The sequence below is a fragment of the Ranitomeya variabilis genome, chromosome 3, assembly GCF_051348905.1.
Source record: "Ranitomeya variabilis isolate aRanVar5 chromosome 3, aRanVar5.hap1, whole genome shotgun sequence".
Taxonomy (NCBI): domain Eukaryota; kingdom Metazoa; phylum Chordata; class Amphibia; order Anura; family Dendrobatidae; genus Ranitomeya; species Ranitomeya variabilis.
Window position 1 is genome coordinate 88,053,298 of NC_135234.1, and position 27,834 is coordinate 88,081,131.

The 27,834-nt window shown below is 43.6% G+C and overlaps 1 protein-coding gene across 3 annotated transcripts in view; it reads left to right on the forward strand.

Moving 5' to 3' along the window:
• The window catches only part of SPAG5 (sperm associated antigen 5), a 115,107-nt gene that overhangs the window by 46,095 nt on the left and 41,178 nt on the right, over positions 1 to 27,834 (forward strand). For all 3 annotated transcript variants that reach the window (XM_077294356.1, XM_077294357.1, XM_077294358.1), the window contains exons 10-16: positions 4,263 to 4,355; positions 6,262 to 6,396; positions 6,509 to 6,560; positions 13,322 to 13,469; positions 13,763 to 13,816; positions 18,759 to 18,873; positions 19,530 to 19,663. In XM_077294356.1, the coding sequence (XP_077150471.1) occupies positions 4,263 to 4,355; positions 6,262 to 6,396; positions 6,509 to 6,560; positions 13,322 to 13,469; positions 13,763 to 13,816; positions 18,759 to 18,873; positions 19,530 to 19,663 (731 nt within the window). The remainder of the gene's footprint in view (positions 1 to 4,262; positions 4,356 to 6,261; positions 6,397 to 6,508; positions 6,561 to 13,321; positions 13,470 to 13,762; positions 13,817 to 18,758; positions 18,874 to 19,529; positions 19,664 to 27,834) is intronic.

Here is a 27,834-nt window from a genome sequence, read left to right on the forward strand (position 1 = left end):
AGGTTATCCCTAATAAACTAATAATCACAGACAAAAGACATATAAATATGGATCAAGTTAGATCCATCAAAACACAATGTAAAAACACAATGAATATCCCTCTATATATGTTCCTTACTATGCACTCCCACCACTATAATAGCTCTGGAGACTGAAGCCTATAGTGTACACCATGGGCTAAAGATTGGTGTCACCATCTAATAATGTGCCTTTTGCTAAATTAACTCAAGGCTGCCTTTCTGGATGATATAGGTAGATATATAAGTTGTATTGATACTGATTTTTCTACCCATATATTCTATCTCCATAGATATATGACTACAATAGTCTAGATCCCCTTAGTAGGCCAAACAATGTGTACGTATATCTCCATATGGGCAGAGGAACATAAATAAATAAAGTGCTTCATACATGACACACACTGATTCATATGTCATAAATATATAGCTCATAATCGTCACTTAGCTCATAATTCCTGGGTGTTCCCTTCAGGCAACCATGCAAATGCATCGGCTCATTACTGTCCATTCCACCGCCCCCATCATTTCCTCCTCCCCCTCCATCCCAATTATTGCCCTCTCCCTGTCAGCCCCATCATTGCCCTCACTTCTCCTCCCCGTACACATACAAAACCATTTAACTCTCTGCACACACACAACACACACAGCACCTCTCACCTCTATATATACACACACAGCACCTCTCACCTCTCTATACACACACAGTCTAGAGTGTTTCATTTTTCCGAAGTTATTATTTTCATATGACTTTGCTTGAATCCTTGGTCTAAGTCATCTAAAAGATCCATGTAAAAATTTTTAGCGAAATCAATTAATATTTAGAGGTTGCACACTTTGATCACTTTTATCTGAAAGTACCGAAATTCATGAAAATGTATCATCGACATCACACTGTGTATGTTGTGTTTCTATTATGTTTTGCGGTTAGTTTAACTGAAAAAGAGTACTAGAAAGGGAATTTGGTTACTTGAAAAGTTGCCTGGTGGTGAATTTTTGGGAGCTCAACTCCCTTCCAAGGAACACGTGCTTTTAGTTTTTATTTACCATCACAAAGAAATGAAAGAAACACTCTCGTGTGCTGCTAAATCCAAAAGTATTAAACTAAAGATAGTGTGGAAGAAAGCAAGTATCCCTGTCATGACAGAGGAGAATATCCGAACTCGTATACAGAAGTTATACAAGGAATATCAACATCTGGGTAAAGAGAAATCAAGAAACATTGACAAAGTAAATATGAAGCTGCAGATTTGGAAAGGTGATCTTGTTGAGCTATTTGATATTGCCAGGCAAAATGTGATGTCCATGAATAGCGTACTAGAAGACGATAAAGCATTCCTTATGTCACAAAGAGAGGATTATATGAGTTTATCAATGAGTGGTGTAGATAAGGTTCTTGCCTCACAAATTAAAAAGAAGAAAATAAATGCAGAAAAAAAGGAGGCATACAAGAAGAAACATTATAAAGAAATCGCCAAAATGAACAGTGGAACACTCAGTCTCATCTCCATCATCATCAATTCACGAAGAGGACAAATTTTCTGCACCACCAGTGAAAAAATCTTGTACAGGTCGTAGATTAAAACCTCTTGATCACAAACTCACGGCTACATGGGATTGAGAACAACTCTCCATTCGACAAGCAAGTACTTCATTTATTGCAACTGCAAAAAGCCTTGGTCACGATGTTTCATGCATTTCCATATCTCCATCTACCGTTTTCCGAGCTTGGGCGATTAACAGAAGACAAATGGCTGAGAACATGGAAAAGTCACTGTTTGAAAATCCTCCTCATTTAATCTTACATTGGGATAGTGAATTGTTGCCTGAGGGAGTGTCAAAACTCTAGAAGATAGAGCTGCTGTTCTTGAAACTGGAAAAGATTTTGAGCATTTGCTTGGCGTACCTGTTGCCCAGAAAGGTACTGGTGAGCTAATGGCTGAAGTTGTTATTCAGGAGGTGGACCTATTCGCGCTACGTGACCGTATCATTGGTATATCTTTCGATACAACTGCATCTAATACAGGAATGATCCAAGGAGCATGTACCAGAATTGAAACTGAATTTGGGAGACCATTGTTGTGGTTGGCTTGCCGCCACCACACCCACAAATTAATCTTGAAGGGAGTGTTTGGTAACTGTTGTAACATCCCATCAAGTTGTCCTGACATCCAGATTTTCCGAAAGTTCCAAAATCAGTCGAATTCAGTTGATAAGAAGTCCTATTTCACGATTTTAGATGAAGAAAATCCCATTCAAGGTTTTCTAGAAGAACAACGTGTGAAAATAGTGGACTACCTCAACAATGTCTTGCAAGATGGCAGTCATCCAAGAGAAGATTACAAAGAGCTATTAGAACTATCATTTCTATATCTTGGAGGCTGGGATGAAAACTATTTTGAATTTAGGGTTCCAGGGGCTCTGACTGAAGCAAGGTGGATGGCAAAGGTCATATATGTACTCAAAATTGTGCTATTCACTAAACAATTGCATATTTCTAATACCGAATTGAAAGGAATAAGAAAAGTAGTGCGTTTTGTCTGTCTAATATATGTCCCCTTTTGGCACGAGGCAGTTGTAAGTCGATGGGCTCCAAAGAATGATTTGGAGATGCTACAGCTTTTGCAATATTATCCAGATAAAGATGTCAGAGAAAGTGCCCTCACAGTGGCCAAGAGTCACATTTGGTATCTGTCAGAAACTAACGTAGGATTGGCATTTTTGGATGAACGTATCAGTCAGGCTGAGAAGGATAAGATGTTTGAAAATGTAAGAATGAAACCCGCAAAGAAAAAGGAGCTGAAACAGTTGGAAGGTAAAAAACTAGTTTTTGAAGGAAAAGACCTCAGTGATTTTGTTACAAGTAAAACAAAGACATTCTTTGAATTGAATTGAATTTTGGGATCCACGATGTACAAGAATATTGCAGTGATACACTAAGAAGCTCCATCAATGCTCTTAAGGTGGTGAATGACACCACAGAAAGGGGCATTGCTCTGATAAAGAAGTTTAATAATTCAATCAGAGATGAACAACCGAAACAGTTCTTGTTAAGAGTTGTCGAGTATCATAGAAAAGCCGTCACCAAGCAAACAAAAGAAGGAGTTGCTTTCACAGAACATTAGTGTACATCATTTAATATGTATGATATTGCCTATCAATGTTACTGTTTATTGTCACTATTATTCTAAGTTTTTAATTGTTTGAATTTCTAATAAAAAATACTTAACATTGAAAATCTGTTTGTTCTTTTTTGCGTGCTTTTATTAAACTGATAAAAGTGTGCAACCTCTAAACATAGTTCGACGATCTTGAAGATTGGCATATATACTTTTTACATTAGTGAGACTCAGGGCGTAAACAAAGTCTGCAAAAATTTGACATTTTATTTTTTACCATACAAAATGAAACACCCTAACACTCACAACACACACAGTGTATGTGTGTGTGTATATATATGTATATGTATATGTGTGTATATATATATATATATATATATATATATATATATATATATATATATATATATATATATATATATATATATATATATATATATATATATATATATATATATATATACATATATACACATGCACACGCACACACAACCTCTCACCTCTCCACACGCTGTGCCGCAGCATCTCATCGCCTTCCTCTGACACAGCCGGCTGCTGAATGATGACGTCATACAGCGGCGCTGCCTGTGTGAGCGGAAGCGCGGGCAGGAAGACAATCGCTGCAGCTCCGCTGCTATTTTCTCTTGTAGGCAGCGGAGCTGCAGGGATTTCTCCCTGCACGTCGCAACCACTCTGCAGGGTCCCCTCCATCTCCGCCGGACCCCCCACATGCGGTATGTCCGCACATGTTGGGAGCCGGCGCACTGCAGCTTCTCTGTGTCGGCTGTCAGCTTGACAGTCGGCACAGAGAACAGCCGACTCTCAATCCGGAGGGCGGCAGAATGCAGCCGCCGGGGGGGATGGGGGAGACATTGCGGACTGCCGAATTAGGGGGCCTGACTGCGCCCCCCTGCCGGCTGCGCCCGGGGCACATGCCCCGGCTGCCCCCCCCCCTAGATATGCCACTGAATGGCTAATACAGGAGCCCTGTGTCCCCTGTTTCTCCTCCACTACATGAATCCTCGGGGAGGGGTTTTTGTTGATCCGTGGTTGAGCGTGCACGCTGCCTCTCCATCAGTCGCACTGTTTCTGGATGCTGCCTAAAATCTTTGCTTTTCCTCTAAAGCGTTCCTACAATGAAGAATTGGCAGAGTTTGTAAATAGGGCTCAAATCGTTTGTTCTGAAATGGAAGAGGACCGAACCCAGTTGCAGAGACAGGTAATGAGATAACATTTGGATCATGTCAAAAATGTCACTTCATCAGATTGGACTACTTTATATAGCATCAGCATTGTATAAATGACGTATTGCAAACCCAGAGGATGATTAGAGCTAGTATTGCTTCATGTACATCTATCTGGTCTGCAGCAGTTACAATTTAGAGAACCCACGCAGGAGTCAATATGTATTTGCTATTATGGAACTTCAGGCATGAATGCAATTTTGTCTTGTGGTAAGCTGAACTCGCCAATTATGACTGCCAAGTCTGCAGGGCTGTGGAGTCCGTGGCCATTTTGGTGGAGTCGGTATAAAATGGACCAAATCCTAAAATATATACCGTAATAAATTGGGTTCAGTAGTACGAATGCAGGATGTGCTGAATATTTTTCCATAATAATTTGGGAAAGTTATGAAATGTCCTATAAATGTTTGTTCTGTTCCTGATCTAAGGATCGGAGCTTTTAGTTGAGATGAATCTGTAGATGCTCAGTAGTGGTCAATGCTGTGGACTTGGAGTCAGGGAAATTGAGGAGTCTGAAGTTTGGCTTACCGGCTCCACAGCCCTGCTAGTCTGTCTGTCACCCAACTCCATAGCCCTGCTAGTCTGCCTGGCACCTGACTCCATAGCCCTGCTAGTCTGCCTGGCACCCATCTCCATAGCCCTGCCAGTCTGCCTGGCACCCATCTCCATAGCCCTGCTAGTCTGCCTGGCACCCATCTCCATAGCCCTGCTAGTCTGCCTGGCACCCATCTCCATAGCCCTACCTGTCTGCCTGGCACCCAACTCCATGTCCCTGCTAGTCTGCCTGGCACCTGACTCCATGTCCCTGCTAGTCTGCCTGGCACCCTACTCCATAGCCCTGCTATTCTGCCTGGCACCCGACTCCATAGCCCTGCTAGTCTGCCTGGCACCCGACTCCATAGCCCTGCTAGTCTGCCTGGCACCCGACTCCATAGCCCTGCTAGTCTGCCTGGCACCTGACTCCATAGCCCTGCTAGTCTGCCTGGCACCTGACTCCATAGCCCTGCTAGTCTGCCTGGCACCCGACTCCATAGCCCTGCTAGTCTGCCTGGCACCTCATCGATTCTCCTCACGTAGTCACTAGGGCAGTAATAGTCAGCTTGGCATATTATGGCTTTAAGTGCGGCATGTGTAGTCAATTCCAAGGGCGACACATTTCATGATATGTGCGGCCTCCACTGTTTATGAAGCACAGATGTGTCTGCACTTGTGGGTCCATTCTCTATCATACGATGGGAGATGCAGAAATAGCTGGTGGAGCAAAGGTCGGCACTTCCATCGTTTCTTACTTGTGATTTTATTAATCAGTACTCTACTGTTTCTCACCATCTTGCCATTACTGCAGTATAACATGTGGATTATTATAGTTCCTGCTGAAACCATTTTTCTTATTAGTTTACATTGTTTACTTGGGCAAAATTATTTCATGATTAATTCAGATTTTTTTTCCTACAAATTTAAGGAGGGTGTAATACTGAAGGGTATCCTCTTCATGAATCTGGCGTGCGCTTCCATGCACTATACTTGGCGTTCAGAATACCACAGCTCGTCATCGAATAGATGAGCTCTGGTGCCAGCCATCGGTCCCTCCACAGCTCCACCAAAATGCCGTGAAAACACCAAAGCCGCAAAATTTAGGCATGACTCGTAGTTGCGCCTAGATTTTGCATTTTTTTCAAAGCTTTTACAGCAGAATTCTGTCGGAAAAGCTTTGAGGAATCGGGACCTGTTTATCCAGTGCTGTGTAGGAGCTTAAATTGCAGCATGTTTTAGAATACAAGGCCTTTTGTTTTGACCCTTTTCATTCTGGATTTGTAATACATGTTCCCTACAATCTGCTTTGTTTTTCCCTTCTCCTTCGTCCCTGTTACCCGGTGTTAGTGCTCTCAGGCGAGGGAGGTGATGTCTCAGCACTGGCGTCTGTTTGAAGTTATGAAGGAGAAGACCCAGTCGGCGCTTGGAGAGTATACGGAAGCCAAGATGGAAAGGGACTTGGCAGTTCAAGAAAATGAAAACGTGAGTTTTTGATTGACAGCAGAATAAATGTGTTTGTGTATTCACATATTATACATATTTGGTCACTGTTGTAATGACAGACTCCTTACATGCACATTATTGATCCTGCTAGGTAACGGCTGAGAATGATCGGCTGAAACTGGAGAATTCACGGCTGGGCTCAGGTTTGTGTTATTGATTTACCTTTATTTTTTGGTGGAGTGGCTGTACATATGCACTTTATCTGTAATTTTGACAATTGTAATGAATATTAACCTTTCAAAGAAAATTATTAAATGCAGTTACATGATTACAAAAAAAATATTAAAATCTAGGTTGCTCTGAACAGCATCGGATGAAATCCTCAGTAACTCCATGCCCTGCGGTGTTTTCACTATTCTCCTGCACAATCACTTAATTCTTTGGGGAAACTGCTGTTTTACCAGCAAGATTGTAGTAGTGATCTTCATGGTCCTGTGGTTTTTGCATGGGAATCTGCTTTAAATGAGCAAAATTAAAGTGATCAGCCTCTTTATTCGGACTCCCATGACAGCACCACGAGAGAGGGGATCCGCCCCTTTAGGAACAGGAAACCCACAGATACAAAAGGGCGGCACCTCTCCCACGCATCAGTTGGTTTCCTGTTCCTAATGGGACGGGATCCTGCAGAACTTACAAAAGGATCCCAGGCCGGCCGGCCGACTCAGGTAGCGAGGGGGTCTCCTACCTCGGCCGGTGCGGAGTTCCTGGATGATGTCACGATGGTCCGGGCAGGGCTGCATGTCAGTGGCATTCCAGCAGGGAGCGGTCGCCGGTGGCGTCCTGTCTCCAAGCCAGCGCTGGGTAAGTATGTCCCCTGGATCTCCTCCTTCTCGGGTGGCTGGGGTCTCTGATAGGCAGGCGGCGCTTGGGGGACGCCACCCGGGGTGCTGCGGCTCTGTCCGGCGTCCCTCGCCGCTCTGTGCGCTGATGGGAAGCGCCGGGAGCCGGGGTGACGTCGGGGGAGGAGTCGACAGTCACTTCCGGGTTTCCGGGGTCCTGCGCATGCGCAGTGTATCCCAAGATGGCGGCGCCCACCGGTATAGCGTCGCTGGCGTTCTGAGCCCCAGGGACAACCGCCTGCACCTGGGGGAGGCCGGAAAAATCAATCAGGGGAGCGCTAGGCACAGCTGCTGACCGGAGGAGGGGTTATTAAAAGAACTCCGGATCGTGGTTCCTTGCTTCTGGCCTCAGATTGTTTGGAGATGGAGGACGAGCACGAGCACGTGCAGCTACAGGAAGAGGTATCCCAGAAGCCTAAAGGGAAGGATCGCGACAAAAGGAGTAGTGAGTCTGGCCACAAAAGCTCCGCCAGGCAGGGGTCTGGAGCATCAGCCAGAAGAAATCCCCCTCGTATTCCGGTACTTTTCTTTGGGCAGCGCTGGTAAGTGATCTTCGTGAAAGTTCACCCAGTGACATGATTCCCCTCATATGTTCTATTATAGGGGAAGAAATGTGCCGGGAAGGCGAAACACAGGGAATGTGGTATCTGCGGGGTTCCCCTACCTGATTCGTGCCCTAAAAAATTATGTGGCCCTTGTATCCAGCAGACGGTGAGGTCTCAGGAAAAGGGAGGGGATAAGAGCATTATATCTACAGGGATTAGATTGCTTTACTTACCCCCTCAGGTAGCGGAGGAATCCCTTACTATGACCACCGGCTTGAAAGAGATGATCAGAATGGAGGTCAGACAATCCTTAAAAAGTCTTTCTCAAGGAGGAAGCTCTAAATCTAAAGCTCCATTACTCTCCGATTCTTCAGTAGAGGAGGATAAGGAGGAAGTTTTCTCCGGTTCAGCTGCATCGTCCTCTTCCTCGGATGAGGACACCGCCCGCTTCTGTCTACCCCTTGATCGAGTGGATAAGCTGGTTAAAGCGGTCAGAGGAACGATGGGCATAACAGAATCGAGACCCCAACTTTCCAAGGAGGAAATTATGTTTAGTGGGTTGGAGCAGAAAAAACGTAGGATCTTTCCGCTCAATGAGAAAATCCAGGATCTTATCAAAAGAGAGTGGAAAAAACCCGATAGAAAGGGTTCCTTACCTCCAGCGCAGAAGTGCAGATATCCATTTGATGATCCAGCAGTCACCAGTTGGGAAAAAGCCCCTAAGCTGGATGCGGCGATTGCCAAGGTGGCAAAACGGGCATCTCTCCCCTTTGAGGACATGGGGACCCTTAAAGACCCCCTTGATAGAAAAGCGGACACCTTTCTAAAGAGTACCTGGGAGATGGCAGCCGGTTCCCTAAGGCCTGCGGTGGCTTCAACCTGTACAGCCAGATCAATGATGGTCTGGCTGGATCAGTTAGAGACCCAGTTGAAAGAAGGTGCATCTAGGGATTCTATTCTGACTGCCTTACCTATGATTCAAGAAGCAGCTGCCTTCTTATCAGATGCATCCATTGACTCCGTTAAAATGGCCGCTAGAGCAGCAGGTCTCTCGAATGCAGCTAGGAGGGCTCTATGGCTGAAATGTTGGCCAGGCGATATTCAAACAAGATCGAAACTTTGTGCCATTCCATGTGAAGGGGAGTATCTATTCGGGCCCACCCTGGATGAACTCCTAGAAAAAGCGGGGGATGACAAAAAGAAATTCCCTAATCTGCTGGGGTCCTATCATCGTCCCTTTAATAAGAGAAGGTTTGGTCGCGGAGGAAAGCGTACCTTTTCACCTTCAAGGGATCGGTCTAGATGGGAAGACAGACGTAGACGAGGTACGGGATATATGTTCCGTCGTTCCTCAAAAGAAAGGAAGAAAGAGGACAAATGACTAGGAACCCCGGTGGGGGGTAGACTATTACATTTCGGTTCGAAATGGGCAGAGATCACGAATAGTGTCTGGGTACAAGATACTATTTCTCGGGGTCTTACACTTGAGTTTTGCCATACCCCACGGGATAAATTTATGTTAACTCCCTTGCGTTCTAATCCCCTAGAACAATCTGCGCTAGAAGAAGAGGTGCGGTCTCTTTGCGCTAAGAATGTACTTACACTGGTTCCAGAGTCTGATAGAGGGAAAGGATTTTATTCTCCCTTGTTTCTTATACAGAAACCTGATAAGACGTATAGAACCATCATAAATCTCAGGCATCTTAATAGCTATCTGGTTAAGCATACTTTTAAGATGGAGTCTATCACCTCAACAATAAAAATACTGTTTAAAAACTGCTTTATGGTGGTAGTCGATTTAAAGGATGCCTATTACCATGTACCTATTCATGTGGATTTTCAGCAGTACTTGAGAGTAGCAGTATTAATGGGAGGAGTGATTAATCATTTTCAGTACAGAGCTCTTCCTTTCGGTATAACATCAGCCCCTAGAGTATTCACAAAAATAGTGGCGGAAGTGATGGCTCACCTGCGGGAATCTAATATTCTTATTGTCCCATACCTCGACGATTTCCTCATAGTAGGGAACTCGGTAGAACACTGTTTGTCCCAACTAGAACTAACTAAGGTTAAGCTAGAACGCCTGGGCTGGATAATTAATTTTGAAAAATCTCGGTTACAGCCTCAAAAAATTCAGAAGTTCCTAGGTTTATTATTAGATTCAACTACGCAACAGTGTTATCTTCCGGAAAATAAACTAGACCAGATTCAATATCAGGTATTTAAAGCAATTAATACACCCTCTATGACCCTTCGGCAAGCTATGTCCCTACTGGGATCCCTCACATCCTGCATTCCAGCGGTAAGGTGGGCACATTATCATGCTAGATCCCTCCAGAAAGAAGTTTTGATTAAGGACAGGATCTTGAGGGGTGTATTAGAGGAAAAGATAACTTTAGAACCAGCGACTCTTGAATCCCTAAATTGGTGGTTGGATAGGGATAACTTGTCGGCAGGCGTTCCCTGGATGATAGATGTATCCCGGGTTATAACTACGGATGCTAGCTCCTCAGGTTGGGGGGCTCACATGAATAACATTGTAGTTCAAGGCCAATGGGAGCCATATTCAACATTTTCATCTAATCAGAGAGAATTATTGGCAATCGAATTGTCAGTTAAAAAACTCCTCATGTATCTGCAGGGCCACCACGTCAGGATCCTCTCGGACAACCGGGTGGCAGACTCCTATATAAATCATCAAGGAGGTACACACTCCGAGACTCTGATGCAGATCACAGATCGTCTCCTCCGGATGGCAGAAGAGAATTTACAATCTTTAACTGCTCTACACATCACAGGAAAAGACAATATAAAAGCGGACTTTCTCAGCCGCAATGTTCTAAAACAAGGAGAATGGTCTCTAAATGGAGACATCTTCAACCAGATTGTCAGCTTATGGAGTCGTCCAGTGGTGGACCTATTTGCCACGAAGGAAAACAAAAAAGTAAAAAGCTTTTGTTCCCTAAACCCCAGGGAAAATCCACTGGCAGTGGATGCATTCCTCATAAAATGGGATTTTTCTCTGGCCTACGCCTTCCCACCACTGAACCTGTTACCTCTAGTGGTGAGGAAAATCAGAGAAGATCGTGCGAGACTCATTCTGATTGCTCCCTTCTGGCCCAGGAGAACTTGGTTTTCATGGCTCAGGACGATGTCGGTGGACGATCCCTGGGTGCTTCCAGATATCCCAAATTTACTCTCCCAGGGGCCGATATTCCATCCACAAGTGAAGGGACTTCATTTGACGGCTTGGTGTTTGAGCGGTCATTGTTAGAAAATAAAGGCTTCTCTCCTAAATTAGTTGATACCCTTTTAAAAAGTAGAAAGCCAATAACAACAAGAATCTACTCCAGAACCTGGAGAAAGTTCCTAACTTCTTCAGAATTTAACATTAATGATGGGGTACCAATACGTCAAATATTGGAATTTCTGCAAAGGGGGTTAGAATTAAAACTCTCCACAAGCACATTGAGAGTACAAGTTTCAGCACTTGGGGCCCTGTTCTCATGTAATATTGCGGGCAACTACTGGGTGTCGAGATTTATTAAGGCGGTCGGTAGAATTAGACCGTTATATAGAAACAAAATGGTACCATGGGATTTAAATCTTGTCCTTTCTTCTTTGACAAGGCCCCCTTTTGAGCCGTTGAATGAAGCCTCAGTCAGGATGTTGTCTCTCAAAACAGCTTTCCTAATAGCTATAACATCAGCTCGCAGAATAGGAGACATCCAGGCACTCTCTAGACTTCCCCCGTATATAGAATTTCTCCAGGATAGAGTTATCCTTAGACCGGACCCAGCCTACTTACCAAAGGTAGTATCCCAGTTTCACAGATCGCAGGAGATAGTTTTACCTTCATTTATCCCTAATCCTTCTAACCCTAAAGAAAGGGAGCTCCATTCCTTAGATGTCAGGAGATGCCTTCTTCAATATATCTCGGTCACTAATGATTGGAAAAAGGATAATGCACTATTCCTGTCCTTCCAAGGTCCGAGGAAAGGAGCTAGAGCTTCAAAATACATACTAGCTAAATGGATTAGGGAGGCTATCTCTCTTGCTTACACGACAGGTGGGGGTCCAGCTCCGCAGAATCTGAGGGCACATTCCACCCGAGCCATGGCGTCATCCTGGGCAGAGAGGTCTGGAGTGTCGGTCGACCAGATATGTAAGGCGGCCACATGGTCATCCCCTTCCACCTTTTTTAAACACTATAGGTTGGACTTGGGGTTCTCCTCAGATCTCACATTCGGGTTAAGGGTGCTGCAGGCTGTGGTCCCTCCCTAAAATGGCTTACATCTCTGTAAATCTCTCGTGGTGCTGTCATGGGAGTCCGAATAAAGCATTAAGCTACTTACGGGTAGCGGCATTTTTCGGAGGCCCATGACAGCACCCTTAGTTCCCTCCCTTTTTCACATGGGGGTTGCACATCCTGGGGTTATAAATAACTAAATAATTTAAAGTAGAAAAGTTTTCTTCTCACGTGTGTTACCTCAATTGTTACTTTATTAAAAAGTCATTATGTTTAAATTGTTTGTAATATTGTATTTGCTTGTCATTAACTGCGGTGGTCCTCTCAGGCTCTGTAATCCAACTGATGCGTGGGAGAGGTGCCGCCCTTTTGTATCTGTGGGTTTCCTGTTCCTAAAGGGGCGGATCCCCTCTCTCGTGGTGCTGTTATGGGCCTCCGAAAAATGCCGCTACCCGTAAGTAGCTTAATGCTTTCTTGATAGTGCAGAGTTTTCCTCACAAAATGACTGGCATTCCTGTCCATTTCATGGCTTCTGGAAGAGCATGTGTCCATCAGCTTCCTCCTTTCACATTAAGTGCTCGCTCACACAACTGTAGAGTCTCTCTTCCGAGATAATAGGGTCGATTATTCTAATTATCAGAGCACTGACCAGAGTTTGATCCAAGTGTCGGCATAGTGTGATCCGAATCTCTCGGATGAGAAAATCAGAGCATACTGTGAGGAGAAGATGGAGAACAGCATTTTTCCATCTTTTCCATTCTGTGAGTCTGCAGAAATCGTGCTGAATTCGGATGTCATCTGAGTGCAGTCCGATGTTTTCCATGCACCCATCGACTTAAATGAGTGAGTGGCATCCAATTTAAAAGATAAGTTAGAACATGCTGATTCTGTGGGTGATAAACATCAGGCATCAGTGCTTGAATAATATTGGTCCGAGTGCTATTTGTGAACGCTCGTGTGAGTGAGCCCTAAAGGTGTTTTCCAATTGGAGGAGGTTGATGGACAGGTCTGGTGAAATACTTCTCCACCAGCCGCCGTTGTATGGACAGAAATGTTGGTCAGTTTGTGAGGTTAGCTGCACTTACAAGAGAAAGTGGCTGACCCCTCTAATTTAATGTGCAGGGGAGCAATGAAAAGACCACAGCAGCTCATGACTTCTGCGTGAATGCAGCCTTAGTGCAGTTCTTTGTGAACCATCGCCTTTTTTTTTTTTTTTAATTTCCACAAATTTTTTAAAATTTCCTGTCCCTTGCTTTTTTTATGTTTTTCAGAACTAGAGTTGCTGATGGATCGCTTGTGTACACTGGAATCTGAAGCTGAGCAAATTAAAGAGGAAAAGTCTGAACTGGAAGAGCTGCTCTCGGCGAAGGAGTCCTCTATGAAACTGCTTAAAAAAGAGCTGAATGAGGCGACTGCTCGGTATGAGCCGCCCAGTAATATTGCTGTTGTATGCTGAGGACGGTACAGTGACTTTATTGGGAATATTGCAATGTTCAATTTCTCTGGAGGAATTAAACACGGGCTGCCCTTTTTACACCACAAATTGCAGATAATCATTGGTGGTTTAAGCGCTGGGACACCCTGTTTTATTTCTGTTGTTTGGGACCCTTCCAATACAAAAAGCAAAAACCTAAACACATACTTTTTTTGAAGTGGTTTAATGTATAAACATTCTATTTTCTTCTAATTCATTTTCTCAATTTTTATTTCAGTGGACGGGAAAATCAAGATCATGTCAAGCACCTCTCTGGATGGGTTGTGCCCAGGTATATCATATTTGATATTTATTACCATATTTTTCAGACTATAAGACGCAGCGGCCCATAAGACGCACTCCAAATTTTTGATGGAAAATAGGGGAAAAAAATTAATGTGTCAAATGGTGTTCCGTCTTACAGACCAAATTCAGCTTACCAGGGGGATTAGCAGTGCTGGTGGAGTGTGGTCACAGGGGGTGTTCGGTGGTCCGGTGATATGACTCCCATCTCAGGCTGGTGCAGCAGGTGCGGTGGCTTCCGGGAAATCCCATCCCAGGCTGGTGCGGTAGGTTCAGCGGTGGTGCTCTGCCGGCATTTTGTGAAAGCCCGGAGGCCCCCACACATCCATTGCTGCGATGGAATGGCCGCCGGGGGCGGCGCATGGTCAGATTAAGATCTCGGCAATGAGATCTCGGGAGACGATCTCGTTGCCGAGATCTCAATCTGAGCATGCGCCTCCCCGGCGGCCATTTTCCCGGAGGCTACTGCATCGCAGAAATGGATGTGCAGGTGCCTCCAGGCTTTCACAAAATGCCGGCAGAGCCCCCCACACCACAGAGCACCACCGCTGAACCTGCCACATCAGCCTGGGAAGGGAGTGTGATCATCGCCCTGCAGCGTCGGACTGTGACGTGTATATTCTGACTATAAGATGCACCCCATTTCCCCCCCAAAATTGTTGGGAATAAACTGCGTCTAAATAGTCCAAAAATATGGTAAATTGGTGTTCTGTAATGTAATCAGAGAAACTTTTAGAATATTATGTATTATGGGTAAAGTGGTTTTGCCTTATGAGACGAGTACTGCGTAATAGTAATGTTGAACAATTGGATTTTTGTACTTATGATTGAGAACAAAAGAAACAGACCAGGGAACTGACCATTAGGCTGAAAAGCAATATGGAGTATGAGCCCCACAGTGCCCCAACAACATCTGAGCACTGAGAAATGAATACCAAGGCCACACATACGCCTAATAGACTCAGTGTCCAAAAAGTGCAATAGCCAATAATCCCAAAACAAGGTGTGCATACAAACAGAGTCCTACTGCGGGCAGCGCGGATGCCCAATGCGTGTCGCCACCTTATTTACTGCAAGCTGTGCCTGTGTATATTTTGAGTGATGGGGTGTACCGTGCCGCTTAATATTGGTTTGCGTATAAAGACTATTTGAGAAAGACTATGGTTCTGGAACCCTCAATTCTTTACAGATTATCTGGAAAATATCTATGTATTAGGGTCTCACTTATTATAGTGTGGCATAGCTGTCTATGTAGGCACGGGGGTATCATCTACCTTTTCCATATATTTTTCTGAGTCCTGTGCGGGTTATAGCCTCATTATGGGCTTTTTGTATCGTAATGTTTTTAAATTGTTAGTGTTTTGCTACTTATCTGTATTGTTAAAATAAAGTTGTATCTTAACTTGTGCCTTCTCCTCGTGTGTGGTGAACCCCGTTTATAAGACCTGGTCTGTTTCTTTTGTTCTCAATCATTGGTTTATTTAGACGTCTTGGTGTGATCCCACTGACCGTGGTGCCCCCTCATATCTACTTTTGGATTTTTGTACTTAATGTAAAATCCTTTTTTGCTGAATACATTGGGGGACATGGGGCCCCTGAGTATACAGTACATCATGCCACTAGGAGGCTTGATACTAATTGAAAAAAAAAAATGCGTTGGATCTGCTTGATGGGCTATACCCTTTTCTCAGACACTAGACAGCTCAGTTTTGTGCTAAGAGTAAGAGAACAACCAAAGTAAATTGTAAAAATTCCATAACAAAGCAGTAACTAACAATACGTGAACTAGGAAAAAAGATACCTATGCCACAGGCAAAAGAACTGACCCCTGGAAAGATAACAGAACAAGATGAGAGCTCTCTCCTTCAATTTATTCAACTAGCAAGGGATTTTACGATGATAAAAACAATCTAGGGTTCTTGTTAATGGCATTGGGGGGACACAGGACCTTTAGGATATTACACAGCAGACACAGTGGATGGGAACAACAGCTAGCCATGCATATTGCCTAGCAGACTAGCATGCAATATCATACATAATAATCTTTATTTTCCCAAGCTGGCACTGGCAGAAGCAATAGAATGGATCATGTAGAATTTGACAAGTGTGGACAGAAGCCCAGATGACAGCCTTCCAGATTTGAGAAACAGAGGCCTCGTGTCTGACCACCTTGCAGGCCCTGACCGCCTTTCTGGAATGATCAGTGATCATGAAAGAGCGGATATTAGTCCTTGGCCTTGTAGTCTTCCACTGTAGCCGACAGAATACATTTGGCAATGATTGCTTTGGAGATTAGCTGGCCCTTGAGTGGCTGATCAGGGATCAACGACGGAAGGCTTCAGTAACTGAAAGTTTGGCCCTGACCAGATCCAGATGGTGGAGCAAACGCGCCTACGTATGAATTGGCAAAAGAAAGGATGATGATCTCATTGATATGCAAAGCAAAGACCACCTTTGGAAGAAAGGGTTTCCAGAGTGCAAGACCACTTGGTCCTTGTGGAAAACAAGGAAGTCCTTCAAGTAAGAACAGCAATATTAGAAACTCTGCGAATGGAGGTTATGGCCACCAGAAATGCCACCAACCACGAAAGGATTGCTGTGGAGAAGCTCAAAAGAAGACTTCTGCAGTGCATGAGAAAATAGCTTGAGGTTCTGAGGCTCCACCGGGTGAATGTAAGGTGGAGCGCAATGAGCAACCCCTGCAGGAAAATCTTGACCTGTTTGTGAAAATTCAGCGTACCTTAAGAGTATGGAAAGGGAATAAATCTGTTTAAAGGAGTTGAGAATAAGGCCTGCATCCAGACCAGACTGAAGAATGGAAAGTTTCCTAGGAAGAGAGAAAACCATGAGATGAAAGCCCTAATGTTCTCACCAGCTGAAGTAGGATCTTTAGCTACAGTAGTAAACCTTGGCACTTTACAGCTGACAAGATGAAAAGCACAGTGCGTCCACACAGAGAGATCGATACTTGAAGGAATGAAGCTTCTCCTACTTCGTAGGGGGCAGAAAGATTCCTATTCCCCCTTCTTCCAGGTCAGTTCCTTGCACATAGACCATTGAAGTGCAAGTTAAATCATGTACCACAGAATTAATTTAATGGATAAAAATAAAATAAAAAAATTGCTCTTTGTTCATTTGTTATTGAGTTGTTAAATTAATTCTGCGAGTCTCTTGCTGGACTGGCAATCACTCTGGAAGAAAGGGGTGGGGTAGGAATCTTATATCACTCTGGTGTAGAAGAGTATAGAGCATGAGAAGAGGAGTCACGAAAGGAGCAAAACCTCTGGGAGTGCTTAGGTGGCTGAGAGAGTGTATAGTTCTGGGGACGCAGGGCACTCAAGCCTCCAGGAGCATCCATGATTATCTCCTCTAGGTGCTTTTCAAACATCCTTTCCTCTGTGAAGGGGAGCCCTGTAAGGGCCTTTTGGATGATGGGTCAGCCGACCATGATCTAAGCCTAGTAAAGTGACAAATTACCATGGAATTTACTGCAGCACAGGCTGCTAGCTGTGCTGACAAAGCAAAGCCTTGCAAAAGAACTTTGAGGCATGTTGCAACCAAAGAGATCAAGAATATCCTCCTGAGGAGCCTTGGAATATTAACTCTTGTGGTACTTGGCCTAGACCATATAGGCCTTGCTGATCCAGAATGTTGTAAAGGCAAGATTTACGGAGGAGCCTACTTCAGAAAAAGGTCGCTTTAAAGCGGGAGACTGTGTAATCTAGTGCGTGTAAGGGGATTCAGCATCAGATAGAGATCCGGTGGTGACTCTAGAGAGACGGAGCTATCTGGGTTTCCACAGAGGGAGATATTGACCATATAGCAAACAACTCTTTCACAAAGGAGAAGAGACCACCACACCACCTATTGGAAGGCATGCTCGTCTCTGGGCGTTTCCATTCTTTGGAGATGATGAAGATGATTATTAAAGTCTTCGTGGTTGGGAAGGGCGATTTGATACTGGCGGTCCCGCCAGAAGGATAAAGCTTCTTGGGAAGGAGATGCAGATTTCTATTTGACTTAGGGAGTACCCCATAATGCCCTAATGAGGTCCTGCATGGCCAAACCCAGCTTAGATCTGAGTCATGTGTCACCTGGGAAATCGGACTGAGCAAGGGGAGATTCCGTGATATCTGCTGTGGCTTTATACTTGGAATGATCTGGGAAGGTTAAACCGGATCTGTCCGAGGAGGTCTTACATCTCTTATAAAAATGTCGATGAGCAGCGAGGGCAGGTTGCTCAAGCTGTGTGTCAGAGGGAGCTGTGCAACACATTTTTACAAGTGAACACTGACCAGTAAGCTATGGCTGGAAAGAACTCCAGGGAATCCACCATAGATTTGGAGAGGATGACCTGGGTCACAGATATGACAGATTTGGGGGAGCTTGGTTCTGAAGAATAGCATTGTCGGCTCCTGGGTGGGAGACTTGGTGCGAAGGAAGCCAGATGACCACTTGGCAAATGTTTATCGATTAAAAATAAAACAGTAGCTATTTGTGCGTAAACTTGCGATAAGGAAAGTAATTGAACTTTGAAATGTACTGACCAAGTGGATGTGAGAACCCTAAGTTCACACACCTTAAGATATTACAAGATCCTATATTTTGGAAGCAATATGGAGTTACAACTTTAGACAAGATATTTGAAAATGACGGTGTCAAAAGCTGTGCTGTTCTGCTCCATACACTGTTTACATATGGCCGGTTCTGGTAACAGCTGAGCGATGGGGGTGCCGGGTGTTGGACCTCCGCTAATCTGGTATGGAAGGCATATGAAGAGCTCATCAATATCATTCTAGTTTACAACTCTTTTAGATAGAAGAAAAAAAATAGTTTAATTGTGTATAACTTTATCCCTGATAAATCTTTCCGCTTTTCGTAATATTGCTAATCTCGTTAATGCACTAACACTATTTTTTGTGCTGAACCAGGCTAGAGGATGAGTTGTCAGATGCTGTAAACCAGAATCGGGCCCTTCAGACACAGCTGGAGATGCTTGCAAAAGAACATGCTTCCCAAGTAGCATATTACACAGAGAGTCTTGAGGTAACTGACTGCTCATTGCAATATGGCTTGTTTTTTAAGTGACCCTCCACCATGGCACTGAACAGTGACTGTACATTTCTCATGTATAGTCAATCTACCCAGTGCCCAGCATTTTCCTCCCACTGCATCCACTGCCCAAATCGACGTTCCTTTGCTCTTGTTTCCATTAAAGGCCTTCCCAGTGGCATGGTGAATGCGGTGGTGCCATATTACCCCTGCCTTTCCCATACCCCAGTACGAGTTGGGCTGGGATCACTCATGCGAGAAATACGGCTGAGTCTCGCATGTTAATACCCGGCCCTGCCGCCTGCACTCCGGAGCGGAGCGTGCACACGCTCCGCTCCTGAGTGACGGTGGCAATGCCGGGTATTAACCTGCGAGACTCAGCCGTATTTATCACATGTGTGATCCCGGCCTTAGACTTACGACTGCACTCGCCTTCTAAGACTCAGACATGACAGAAGACTGATCTAAGCAGAGGAGGCCACATGAGAAATATATGTCTGTGTGCTTGCGTATATATGTGTGTATATATATATATATATATATATATATATATATATATATATATATATATATATATATATATATATATATATATATATATATATATATATATATATGTATATATAGTTCTTTTATTCTTTTTCCCCAAGTTTCTTGAGCAGGAGAACATTATTTGTCGGGAGCAGGTAGCAGAGACAGAATCCCAGCTGAAATCACATCATCTTACAGTGCTGGATAGGAACTATCAGTGTGAGAGTCTGAAGGATACCATCAGAGAACTGCAGTAAGTGTACTTTCTGAATTTTCTTTCAATGTTTAATTTTTTTTATGTAAATGTGTTATGTTAGCATGAGCTTCTAAAAGATTACTTCAGCCAGAGATTGCAGTAGCACCTCTACGGGCTTCATTGACGCCTGCAAGTGCATTTTTATAGTGCTTTGGAACAAAGCACTATACTGTTATTCCACCGTGGTAAACTTCTTCTTATTCTTATTATTCAGTCCGCACGTAATGCGGCCCGAACCGCTAAACTCACAGACTCCAGTGAGGTGTCATTTCGAAGCCAGCGTCCCCAAGAGGTGTGCTAAGTATTTTTCGTGCCGATCGGATTTGTAGTTTTTGCGCAATTTGTGTTTGAAAAAAGTCTTTCAATGCGTTTCAATAGGGAAATTGTCCCATACGTTTATAATGGGCTGGTTTCTGAGGCAATTTCTAAAAATAACTGCCACCTGGCTGATTAGCTCATTGATATGCGCAGTCAGACACAGTTACTATGCCAACTCCTATGAAGTCTACATCAGCTCACCAGGTCACAAGTTTTGTCAGATAATATCAGCTCTTAAAGTGACAGTACAGCACAATTCCAAACCACTATCCTTAGTCTTATGATTATTAGACTGTGGCCCGATTCTAACTCATCGGGTATTCTAGAATATGCATGTCCACGTAGTATATTGCACAGCCAAGAAACAAAGAAAAAAGGAGGCATGTACAAGTTGGGGATCACCACATCCAAGATCATATAAATATAATAAATTTTATTAAATATAGCAAGCACAAAACACTGCACAAAACTTTAAAAACACATAAAACCACCAAAAAACATGGTAAATACAAAGACCCATAATAGGGTCTATAACCCTGGTTCAAAACACATCCCCATATATAAATAACGTATTCACCACCTAGTAAAGTGCACTGAATATAGGTATACTATGCAGTCCCAAAGGCTAAGATAATAATGCAGGCGTACACTTACATATAAACAAGGAATACCCCGTCCAGTGCAAGCCTGAGCCCCGATCCCTACAACATGTCAAGGGATTCTAGGGACAAGCAAAAAAGGGGGGTAGAGAACCAGGGCATGAAACCACCCAACGCGTGTCGCCAGAGAGATCTGGCTTCCTCAGGGGCATTGAATGCAGAGAGGTGCCCGTGTTATAAATACCTGTTGATTGTAAAAGGCTAGAGACAGCTGGTGCCTAGTATGCAGGATGTAGAGCATGGCGCCGGTACTGAGCGAGGAAAGCCGGAAGTTGCTGAAGACGCCGGCGTCTGCGCAGTATAGCGATATTACTAGGATGAGGAGTTCCCTGATTGTGGGCCGCCCAAAGCTGCGCATGCGCCCATCGGTGATAGAGAGAGTCGGCGTCTGCGCAATGCAGCAAAGCTGCGAAAGAGGGGAGAAGGTTCTCCTATTGCGGATTGCTGGCAAGTGCGCCGGCGCCGGTCGGCGCCTGCGCACTATGTGCCAGAAGACCGCATATGGACTCTCGGCCGAGAGTATTGAAAGGAAAAGGACCTCTAAGGGATACAAAGGATCCGGAGTGAAACAATTGTATATATTACACAAGGGACGCTGGGCAGGGACTTGTCTGCCCAAGGAAACAAGAAGGAAGATCATTTGGGGGATAAGAAAGATTTTTATGTGTGTGTATATGTATACATATATACACTAAGTGATGGCTCTGAGGGGTATATGCAGAAAGTACACCAGTAATGCATAACAGTAAATAAACAAAAATAGGATAATAAGCAGAAATAATAAATAAAAATAATAAAAATAAAAATAAATATAAAAGTAAATGTAAAGATAAAGAAATAATATCCACAAAATAATAAATATAAGCAAAATTAGAAGTGAAAATCAATACACAAAAAAAAAAAAAAAAAAAATTAAATATACACACACATATCTAATATATAAAGCTGAATGTGTGTGTGTGTGTATGTATGTATGTATGTATGTATGTCCGGGATTGGCATCTGAACCGTAGCAGCTACAGCCACAAAATTTTGCACAGTCACACGTCTGGACCCCGAGAGCGTCATAGGCTATGTTGTGAGGTGAAATTTTAACCCCGCGCTTTCCAATTCACCAAACAATTTTGCCCCTATCTACATAATGGGGAAAAAGTGAAAGGAAAAGTGTTGGAGGCGTCGCAGCTACAGGCACAAAATTTTGCACAGTCACACGTCTGGACCCTGAGAGCGTCAAAGCTATATTGTGAGGTGAAATTTTAACCCCGCGCTTTCCAAGTCACCAAACAATTTTGCCCCTATCTACATAATGGGGAAAAAATGAAAGGAAAAGTGTTGGAGGCAAATTAACAGCTGCCAGATGTGAACAAGGGGGACTTAAAGAATGACAGCGATGGCACCAAAGAGTATATACTGTACAGTTGCTAAGGTGGGGCCCCAACATGGGATAATCACACCACCACGGGAATATGAACACACACACAAAATGCGCCACACACTACCACGTGCTCGAACACATATACCACCCTCAGTGCACATTTCACCACACATACACCAACCTCGCCACATAAAAGTAGAAACACAAAAGTCGCCGCTCAAAACTCGCCACGCGCAAAACTCTCCACATGCAAAACTCGCCACACGTGCAAAACTCGCCACACGCAAAACTTGCACACGCAGAAAAATTGCCACACGCAGAAAAATTGCCACATGCACAAAAGTTGCAACACATGCAAAAGTTGCCTCACACAAAACTTGCACATACTCAAAAGGCACCACACATAAAACTCGCCACGCGCAAAACTCGCCATGCGCAAAACTTGCTGCACACAACTTGCTACACTAACCTGTCACATGCAACTCGACACACAAAAAGTTGCTACACGCATGTCGCCACACAAAACTCATCTCACAAAAGTCCCTACATGCATGTCGCCACACGCAACTCAACACACACAACTTGACACACGAAACTCGCCCTAAAACACACACAAGTCTGGTATCCTTCAAAAATAAAAATCTGATTAATAAGCAGACAAACTACAAGAGCAACAAATGTACCATATAGGAATCCGGCAGCTGTCAGTCACATGACCAGTCTATTATGTGTATGTGTGAGCTAATATATACTGCCAGGGGGTGGGCTTACTGTTGGCTGGGGATTTATCAGGCTGCCATTTTAGCTTACAAATACTGAGGTAAAAATACTGACCAAATAACGTGTGAACGAGGGCTAATACAGGAGGAGATGGCATACAGCTATATACTATATACAGGAGATGACACACAGGTATATACTATTTACAGGGGAGATGACACACAGGTATATACTATATACAGGAGGAGATGACACACAGATATATACTATATACAGGAGAGATGACACACAGGTATATACTATATAGAGGAGGAGATGACATACAGGTACATACTACATACAGGAGGAGATGACATACAGGTATATACTATATACAGGAGGAGATGACACACAGGTATATACTATATACAGGAGCAGATTACCTACAGGTATATAGTATATACAGGAGGAGATGACACAGGTATATGCTATGTATAGGAGGAGATGACATACAGGTATATACTATATACAGGAGATGACACACAGATATATACTATATATAGGTGAGATGACACACAGGTATATACTATATACAGGAGATTACATACAGGTATATCTAATATATAAAGCTGAATGTGTGTATGTATGTATGTGTGTATGTCCGGGATTGGCATCTGAACCGTAGCAGCTACAGCCACAAAATTTTGCACAGTCACACGTCTGGACCCCGAGAGCGTCATAGGCTATGTTGTGAGGTGAAATTTTAACCCCGCGCTTTCCAATTCACCAAACAATTTTGCCCCTATCTACATAATGGGGAAAAAGTGAAAGGAAAAGTGTTGGAGGCGTCGCAGCTACAGGCACAAAATTTTGCACAGTCACACGTCTGGACCCTGAGAGCGTCAAAGCTATATTGTGAGGTGAAATTTTAACCCCGCGCTTTCCAAGTCACCAAACAATTTTGCCCCTATCTACATAATGGGGAAAAAATGAAAGGAAAAGTGTTGGAGGCAAATTAACAGCTGCCAGATGTGAACAAGGGGGACTTAAAGAATGACAGCGATGGCACCAAAGAGTATATACTGTACAGTTGCTAAGGTGGGGCCCCAACATGGGATAATCACACCACCACGGGGATATGAACACACACACAAAATGCGCCACACACTACCACGTGCTCGAACACATATACCACCCTCAGTGCACATTTCACCACACATACACCAACCTCGCCACATAAAAGTAGAAACACAAAAGTCGCCGCTCAAAACTCGCCACGCGCAAAACTCTCCACATGCAAAACTCGCCACACGTGCAAAACTCGCCACACGCAAAACTTGCACACGCAGAAAAATTGCCACACGCAGAAAAATTGCCACATGCACAAAAGTTGCAACACATGCAAAAGTTGCCTCACACAAAACTTGCACATACTCAAAAGGCACCACACATAAAACTCGCCACGCGCAAAACTCGCCATGCGCAAAACTTGCTGCACACAACTTGCTACACTAACCTGTCACATGCAACTCGACACACAAAAAGTTGCTACACGCATGTCGCCACACAAAACTCATCTCACAAAAGTCCCTACATGCATGTCGCCACACGCAACTCAACACACACAACTTGACACACGAAACTCGCCCTAAAACACACACAAGTCTGGTATCCTTCAAAAATAAAAATCTGATTAATAAGCAGACAAACTACAAGAGCAACAAATGTACCATATAGGAATCCGGCAGCTGTCAGTCACATGACCAGTCTATTATGTGTATGTGTGAGCTAATATATACTGCCAGGGGGTGGGCTTACTGTTGGCTGGGGATTTATCAGGCTGCCATTTTAGCTTACAAATACTGAGGTAAAAATACTGACCAAATAACGTGTGAACGAGGGCTAATACAGGAGGAGATGGCATACAGCTATATACAGGAGATGACACACAGGTATATACTATTTACAGGGGAGATGACACACAGGTATATACTATATACAGGAGGAGATGACACACAGATATATACTATATACAGGAGAGATGACACACAGGTATATACTATATAGAGGAGGAGATGACATACAGGTACATACTACATACAGGAGGAGATGACATACAGGTATATACTATATACAGGAGGAGATGACACACAGGTATATACTATATACAGGAGCAGATTACCTACAGGTATATAGTATATACAGGAGGAGATGACACAGGTATATGCTATGTATAGGAGGAGATGACATACAGGTATATACTATATACAGGAGATGACACACAGATATATACTATATATAGGTGAGATGACACACAGGTATATACTATATACAGGAGATTACATACAGGTATATCTAATATATAAAGCTGAATGTGTGTATGTATGTATGTGTGTATGTCCGGGATTGGCATCTGTACCGTCGCAGCTACAGCCACAAAATTTTGCACAGTCACACGTCTGGACCCCGAGAGCGTCATAGGCTATGTTGTGAGGTGAAATTTTAACCCCGCGCGTTCCAATTCACCAAACAATTTTGCTCCTATCTACATAATGGGGAAAAAGTGAAGGGAAAAGTGTTGGAGGAAAATTGACAGCTGCCAGATGTGAACAATGAGGACTTAAAGAATGAGAGCGATGGCGACAAAGAGTATATACCGTACAGTTGCTAAGGTGGGGCCCCGACATGGGATACTCACCACACACGGGGATATGAACACAAACACAAAATGCGCCACACACTACCACGTGCTTGAACACATATACCACCCTCAGCACACATTTCACCACACACACACACCAACCTCGCCACATAAAAGTCGAAACACAAAAGTCACCACTCAAAACTCGCTACATGCAAAACTCGCCATATGCAAAACTAGGCTCACGCAAAACTCGCCACACGTGCAAAACTCACCTCATGGAAAACTCACCTCATGCAAAACTTGCACACACAGAAAAATTGCCACATGTACAAAAGTTGCACCACATGCAAAAGTTGCCTCACACAAAACTTGCACATACTCAAAATGCACCACACATAAAACTCGCCACGCGCAAAACTCGCCATGCACAAATCTTGCTGCACACAACTTGCTACACTAACCTGTCACATGCAACTCAACACACAAAATGTTGCTACACGCATGTCGCCACACAAAACTCATCTCACAAAAGTCGCTACATGCATGTCGCCACACGCAACTCAACACACACAACTTGACACATAAAACTCGCCCTAAAACACACACAAGTCTGGTATTGTCCTTCAAAAATAAAAATCTGATTAATAAGCAAACTACAAGAGCAACAAATGTACCATATAGGAAATACGGCAGCTGTCAGTCACATGACCTGTCTATTATGTGTATGTGTGAGCTAATATATACTGCCAGGGGGGAGGGCTTCCTGTTGGCTGGGGATTTATCAGGCTGCCAATAGCAACCAATCACAGCTCAGCTTCTATTTTGCTACAGTTAATTAACCTGAGCTCTGATTGGTTAATATAGGCAACAAAGACATTCTCAGTATAACAAAGCTAATATATGTTGTGAAATGCTTCTATTTGCTTAGTTTTTGCCTTTTAATAATTACATTTCTATCTATTTGTTTTGTGGTTTTTGTGTGCAGAATAAATTTTTGTTAACACATTCTATTTTGCTAACAGCAGTCATTAACCCGGGCGAAGCCGGGTAGTACAGCTAGTATATATATATACATATATATACATACATATATATATATACATATATACATACACACACACACAAAAATAAAAATAATAATAAGAAAGAAAAAATGTGATAATAATAATAAGGAAACTAAGACTGTTTGTAATATCCCGAAAATAAAAGTTCCTCATTGAGTCCATGTGGGGCGAGGCTTTGAAGATCATGGATCCATCTTGATTCACATCGCAGTAATTTTCTAACTCTATCTCCACCTCTGATGTTAAGTGGAACCAACTCTAGTCCCATAACTTTTAAGCCCTTGGTACGGCCAAGATGGACATCCAGAAAATGTGTCGCTACTGATGAAATGTTTTTGCCTTTCTCTCGATCCTTGTGAGCCATGGCGATATTCAATAGGTGCTGTTGAGTCCTCCTTCTTAATTCTTGGGTTGTTTGTCCCACATAGACTTTGGGACAGTCACATATTAAGGCATAGACCAATGAGCGGCTTTTACAATTGAAGAAAGACCTCCTGGGTTTGATCTGGAAAGGAGAAATAGATAATGACAGACCATCCTGGGCTACGGTGTATTGGCAAACATTGCAGCCTCCACATGGGTAGGTGCCAATAGTCCTAATACCCCTGTTGAGTCTGATAGTGGGACGGACAAAGTGACTATGGCATAGAAAGTCCTTCAAATTGCTGGCCCTCCTAGCTATCAATTTAGGTGTTTCTGAGATATGAGGCTTTAGCTTGGGTTCACTGAGTAAGATTCCCCAGCTATGGTCCAGGATTTTGTAGATGTCCCCCCACTGATTGTTAAATGTAGTAACAATACCCATGGGCCTAGAGGACTCACGTGCTTGTCTTTGGAATAATCCCATCCGTTCACTATTTTTCGCTCTCTGGTAAGCCGAGGAAATAACAGTCTTAGGATATCCCCGATGTTTAAAACGATTAGTCAATTTCCGAGCCTCCACATCAAAGTCGGTCCTCTCACTGCAATTTCTCCTTAGTCGAAGAAATTGACCAGTTGGTATACCGTTCTTTAAGGACCTAGGGTGGAAACTAGAGTAATGCAGCAGGCTATTTGTCGCTGTCGGTTTACGGTGGAGGGTGGTAACAATATACGAACCATCAAGGGTAAGCTTCAAATCAAGGAAATCCACTGACGTCCGTGAGAGATGTGAAGTGAGCCGGATGTTGAAAGGGTTATTGTTAAGTTCAGTGAGAAAAAGATGGTATTCCTTCTCCGTACCTGTCCAAAAAATTATGACATCATCAATGAAGCGGAGCCATTTCTGGCAAAATTTCTTGTAGGCTCCATGTTCAAAGACCACCGATTCCTCCCACCACCCCAAAAAGAGATTTGCGTAAGATGGTGCGCATCGTGCCCCCATGGCCGTGCCTTTTGTGTATATTGCACAGCCACGCAGTATACAGTGC